Source organism: Varanus komodoensis, unplaced genomic scaffold (genome assembly GCF_004798865.1).
Source record: "Varanus komodoensis strain SLA01 unplaced genomic scaffold, ASM479886v1 scaffold44_1, whole genome shotgun sequence".
Taxonomy (NCBI): Eukaryota; Metazoa; Chordata; class Lepidosauria; order Squamata; family Varanidae; genus Varanus; species Varanus komodoensis.
The window spans coordinates 300574-307094 of NW_025336009.1; the positions used below are offsets into that span (position 1 = coordinate 300574).

Consider the following 6521-nt stretch of genomic DNA (forward strand, 5'->3'; position numbering starts at 1 on the left):
TGTGGTACTCCATGGCATAGCTGCCATGGTGCAGAGCCATAGTCCCCCAGCACTACCTTCTGGAATCGGCCGTTGAGATAGGAGCGGAACCACTGCAAAGCAGTGCCTCCGACCCCCAATCCCACTAGCCTATCCAGAAGGATACCATGGTCGATGGTATCAAAAGCCGCTGAGAGGTCCAGAAGTACCAACAGGGACGCACTCCCCCTGTCCTTCTCCCTGCACAGGTCATCGTACAGGGCGACCAAGGCAGATTCAGTACCGTACCCGGGTCTGAAGCCGGACTGAAATGGGTCCAGATTTAGGAAGTAATCAAATATTTAAATGCATTGGTGAAGAATATGGTTTTATATTGAACCAGTCATGTACTGTAAACTCCCTAGTTTGAAACTGTCAAAGCACAAATTGGGATGCCGGTAACTATATGAACTCAGAGAGTTATGGCCAACCTATGAATGGCAGGAAGCCTCCCACCCTGTAAATCATTTAAACGTCTGATTTCAATCTTCTGAGCATTGTGGGAATGGAGGTTGAGGTACCATCAGACTACCTTGTAACTTGGTGTTGCCAAGTCTCTTCTCCTCATCCTCTGGAGCACCCCCAAAAAGCTCTCGTCACCATGAGGAAGGTATTCCTGTGCAGCTGTCGAGCACAGATCCTCAGCTACAAGGACAGAGTGATTTTCTGACCTTGTAAGCTTGCAAACTGAAAAATAGTAAGGTTGCTTACCTTTAACTGTCATTGTTCAAGTGGTCATCTGTGCATCCACACATATGGGTGCTGTACCTGCACAGTGCCTCAGTTCGGGAAGATTCTCCTAGCTCAGTGTAGATATTTTGGTGGGAGCCCCACCCTTCTGCTCTTAGTGTAAATAGGCTGGGCTCCTACCCATTGTCAGTCCAGCTGGAGACTGATGTTTTGCTTGCCAGCTCACCTAAGGTGGAATGAGAGCTGATCTGAAGCCATTGACACTGACCTGGGACTGGCAGGGGAGTTGTGTGAATGCACAGATGGCCACTCGAAGAATGACAGTTACAGGTAAGCAACCTTACTTTCTTCTTTGTGGTCTCAGTGCATCACACATATGGGTGAATAGCAAGTTTACTGAAATAGGAGGTGTTGGCATTGTTTGTTCCCAAATATACACAGGCCAGCAATGTCCTGTATACACCAGTGCCCAGTATGGATCTCTTCAGTATGGGTGGGCTTCTGGTCTGAAGATATGAACGGAGTGGCAGGTTGATTCCAGCAACAGATTATGAGATAGAAACATAGAAACAGAGCAAGTCAGAAGGGGTCTCCTGGGCCATCTAGTCTGACCCCCAGCTCCAGCCGACTCTGCTCATGACATGCCCACATAGTAATCCATACAGTCACAGAGTTGAAGGGGGAGGGAGCTGAGTCTCTCTTCTCAGGGTTGCTACAGACCACTATGGAGGAAGCTGTATCAGTGATCAGGCTGGGGAGTCCCAGATCTTTCCCTCTGAAAAGGATGTTGGTGGGGCCGTCTCAGTTTGGACCCATTGCTGTTTTAGTCAGAATGGATGTTCTGTTCAAGTCAGAGTGATTGGTATGGACTGAGTCAGTGAAGCTCGAAGTGGAGGCGAGGCTGGCATTGAAGTAATTGCTGGAGTCACTGGGTGGGTGGGTTCAAGTTGAAGAGCTTGGTGATTGGTTCCCCTCTGTTTTATCTCAGGTCTGCTCTTGCCCACCTTTTTGGCCTGTTTGGACTTTTTCACCTCAAGGTGCTTCTCTCCTTATGCTTTTTAGGGGAACTGGAGGAAATTGGCTATGTGGGAGCCGGAGTCAAGAATTTTGAGGAGGATTTGCTTGTGGAAGTGGTGCGCTTCAACACAATTTGTACAGAGGCAGATGGTTCACCTGCTCCTTTCCCTGCAACATTCTGCGTAACCTCCAAGGCTCTGTCCCATAGCTCCATCCTCAATCGGCCTTCTCTGTTCTTCCAGGCCTGCTTAGTGAGGACACTCATCAACACAGTATCCCTCACCTAAGCACAGGAGGCGAAACAAACACCCACCTGTAGATGGCATTTTTACTCCACAGTTTGTGCACTTCCGAAAAGCCAGTTTCTGCACTGTTGGGTAAAAAATGAAGGAAAAGGTAAGAGAACGAGAAAGCAGTAGAGAGCTGAGGTAAGAGGGTGGTGATAGGAGGTTTTGTTTTGGACGGCAAGGACAGAAGGTGAAAAAAGAGGGTAAATGTAAAGATAGTTTTAGGAGCAGAAGTCTGAGGCAAAGTCTGAGGCAAATAGTTTGAAGCTAGGAGGTGGCACAGCAGAACAGTGGCCGAAAGACAACTGATGAAGGGTGGGAGTCCGGCCTATTTACACTAAGAGCAGAAGGGTGGGGCTCCTGCCAAAACAACTATGCTGAGCTAGGAGAATCTTCCCAAACTGAGGCACTGTGCAGGCGCAGCACCCATATGTGTGGATGCACAGAGATCACGACGAGGTGCTGTTGTAAATGATGCTAAGATTGTTGCTAGTTGCGAAGTCGTGTCCGACCCTTCACAACCCCATGGACAACACTCCTCCAGGCCTTCTATCCTCCACCATCCCCCAAAGTCCACTTAAGCTCACAACAACTGCTTCAGTGACTCCATCCAGCCACCTCATTCTCTGCTGTCCCCTTCTTCTTTTGCCCTCAATTGTTCCCAGCATCAGGGTCTTCTCCAGAGGGTCCTTCCTTCTCATTAGGTGGCCAAAGTATCTGAGTTTCATCTTCAGTATCTGGCCTTCTAAAGAGCAGTCAGGGTTGATCTCCTCTAGGACTGACTGGTTTGATCTCCTTGCGGTCCAAGGGACTCGCAGGAATCTTCTCCAGCACCACAATTAAAAGGCTTCAATTCTTCAGTGCTCAGCCTTCTTTATGGTCCAACTTTCACAGCCATACATGGCAACTGGTAAAACCATAGCCCTTGACTATACAAACTTTTGTTGGCAGAGTGATGTCTCTGCTTTTTAGTATGCTTTCTAGATTTGCCATTGCTTTACTCCCAAGGAGCAAGCTTCTTTTAATTTCTAGGCTGCGGTCCCCATCTGCGGTGATCTTGGAGCCCAGGAAAATAAAATCTGTCACTACCACCATTTCTTCCCCATCTATTTGCCGAGAAGTGAAAGGACTGGTCGCCATGACCTTAGTTTTCCTGATGTTGAGTTTCAAGCCAACTTTTGTGCTCTCCTCTTTCACCCGCATCAAGAGGCTCTTTAGTTCCTCTTCACTTTCTGCCATTAGAGTGGTATCATCTGCATATCTGAGGCTGTTGATATTTCTCCCAGCTATCTTAATTCCAATTTGTGATTCATCTAGCCCAGGCTTTTGCATGATGTGCTCTGCATATAAGTTAAATAGGCAGGGCAACAGCATACAGCCTTACTGAACTCCTTTCCCAATTTTGAACCAATCAGTGGTTCCATGTCCAGTTCTCACTGTTGCTTCTTGACCCGCATACAGGTTTCTCAAGAGACAAATAAGATGGTCTGGGACTCCCATCTCTCAAAGAACTTGCCACAATTTGTTGTGATCCACACAATCAAAGGCTTTAGCATAATCAGTGAAGCAGAAATAGATGTTTTTCTGGAACTCCCTAGCTTTCTCCATGATCCAGCGTATGTTGGCAATTTGATCTCTAGTTTCCCTGCCTCTTCGAAACCCTGCCTATACCTCTGGTAGTCTTTGGTCCACATACTGCTGGAGCCTAGCTTGTAGGATTTTGAGCATAACTTTGCTAGCATGTGAAATGAGTGCAATAATGCAGTAGTTCAAACATTCTTTGGCACTGCCCTTCATTGGAATTGGAATGTAAACTGACGTTTTCCAATCCTGTGTCCACTGTTGAGTTTTCCAAATTTGCTGGCATGTAGTCAACTTCAGCCTCTTCAGCATCAGGGGTTGGAGCATAGACTTGGTACTGTCCATAGGATTTTCATGGCAAGGATACTGGAGCGGTTTGCCATTTCCCTCTCCAGTGGATCAGCTTTTGCCAGAGCTCTCTGCTATGATGTTTCTGTCATGGGTGTCCCTAGACAGTTTAGCTCATAGCTTCTTTGAGCTACACAAGCTCCTTCGCCACGGCAAGGCAGTGATCCATGAAGGGGGATGCTGAGATTAACATTATTTAAAATATCTGTTCCCTTTCTTTCTGCTTCTTTATCAAGGTAGAATCTGGATCAGTGGTCATGTTGAAATTAACTTATTATTGTAAACCACTCAGAGAGTTTCAGTTATGGAGTGTTATATAAAAGAAATAAACAATATATGTGGGGAGAGTAAATTTTTTTTAAAAATATGCTATTTGTCATGTTTTGGGATGATGAATTTACTGAAAACATGTACCTGTATTCTTTATATTCTTCTTCTCTATATTAGTATTTTAACAGCATATTTCTACATTTATCATGATACATAGCTATACTGAAAACTTTTTATCTCCAATGTAATGTAGGTTACTCATCCAAAAGAATTTATTTCAAGAAGGCTATGTGTAGAATGTTGTAAAGATGCTCTACTCAGATTTTGCTATACACAGAAACCATAAAAACTTTTCCCTCTGTGAAAGTTCTATAGATATCTTACTATGTCAAGGCTCAGGAACAAGAGGAAACCTAAATAAATGCTCAGGCTTTCAAAAATCTTTACTTACATAGAATTTAAGAAGAGCTCCATCTGAGTTACAGCACCATGATCTCCTCCCAAGATATTCATGAGCTGTGTTCAGTAGCATAAGGGAAGAGGTCAGCAGTGCAGAGTCTGGGGTTGGAGCCACTGTAAAAGTAGTTATTTCAACAATCGTAAAAGAGGCAAACATGATATACTTCACATTGCATATTAAGACCAATTCCAGTTCTTCAAATATGTTATTTATTTATAAGAGCATTTCAAGAGTACCATTTAGTCCTAACAAGGCCTCCCAAACAGAGATGCAAAATTTCTAGCAATGCTGAATCCTGGAAGACCGAGTATTGGCAAATGATGGGCATCACCTCACAAAACAGAATGCATCTGTTTGGCCACTACATGAAAAACTTCACCAGGAGGGCTTTAAACTGAAAAATACAGGGGAGGGAGATGTGCAGCTTGGCATACCATCACCTGACACAGACTTATTTATTTCAACAGAGAAAAAACCTCAAGCAGAGGCCAATACCAGGCTCCCAAAAAATGTAGGAAGAAAACCAGGGCACAGCGAGAATGAAGTCCAGTGTCTTTACACTAATGTCTACTGGTCCACACCAATATGGGAAACAAACAATATGAAGTTAAGCGCATAGTATGCAGAAATACTAGATGAGGAACTTAGTAGCCCCATTGAAAGCATCTGGCTTAATTGAAAAGGAGCAAAAAATAAGAAAAACTTTGTTATTGGCAACTATTATGGACCACCAAGTTAAAAGGAGGACAAGGATACAACCTTCGAAAAGCAACTTGCCAGCATTTCCAAGAAGAATGATGTAATCATCATGTTGTTGCTAGTCGCAAAGTCGTGTCCAACCCATCGCGACCCCATGGACAACATTCCTCCAGGTCTTCCCGTCCTCCACCATCCCCCAGAGTCCACTTAAGCTCATGCCAACTGCTTCAGTGACTCCATCTAGCCACCTCATTCTCCGTATTCATCCTGGGGAACTTCAATTTCCCTGATATACACTGGGAGACAAATTCTGCCAAGCACGGCACCTCCAAGAGATTCCTGACATGTGTTGCCAGCAACTTTCTCCAGAAGAAAGTAGAGGAAGGTACAAGAGGATCAGCTATTCTCGATTTAATACTAATAGGAATAGCCTAGTGGACAAAATAGCAGCCATGGGAACTCTGGGGGAATGTGACCATGCAATACTTGAATTCTCAGTTATAAGGAAAGTTTAACTGCCACCAAACACATACCCTGGACTTCAAGAAAGCCAACTCAGAAAAATGATAAGCAAGGCGCCAAGGTAACTCACTCTTAAGGGAAAAAGAGTCCAATAGGAGTGGGGACTCTTGAAAATGAAGATTCTCCAAGCACAACTACAAAGAATTTAGTCAAGAAAAAGGTGTAGAAGACAACAGAGGAAGCCCACGTGGCTCCACAAAATGTTAAGAGACAGCCTAAAAACACATGTACAGGAAGTGGAAGAAACATAAACAGAATGAACCAGAAGGGGCCTCCCGAGTCATCTAGTCTGATCTCCAGCACCAGCCGGCTCCATTCACGACATGCCCACCATGTGCACATCCAGCCTATCCTTGAACACCTGCACTGATGGGGCCTCAACGACCTCTTGTGGAAGCCCATTCCACACCCTCAGGGTCCTAACTGTCAGGAAGTGCTTCCTGGCATCCAAATGAAACCTTGGTTCCCTGGAGCACGTCCTGCCTTCCTCTGCAGGGGAGAGCAGGTCTCTACCCATCTCCACGTGACATCCCCTCACATACCTGTATGTCGCCAACAGATCCCCTCTGAGTCTCCTCTTCTCCAGGCTGAAGAGGAGACTCAGAGGGGATCTGTTGGCGACATACAGG

At 45.3% G+C, this 6521-nt stretch overlaps 1 protein-coding gene across 14 annotated transcripts in view; it reads right to left on the minus strand.

Annotated features, from left to right (window-relative positions):
* Positions 1-6521, minus strand: part of CABIN1 (calcineurin binding protein 1) — a 257074-nt gene that overhangs the window by 141734 nt on the left and 108819 nt on the right. For all 14 annotated transcript variants that reach the window (XR_006416074.1, XM_044444094.1, XM_044444096.1 and 11 more), the window contains one exon: positions 4663-4784. Coding sequence is in view for 13 of the 14 variants with exons in the window: in XM_044444094.1 (XP_044300029.1) it covers positions 4663-4784 (122 nt within the window). In the remaining variant the exon portion in view is untranslated. The remainder of the gene's footprint in view (positions 1-4662; positions 4785-6521) is intronic.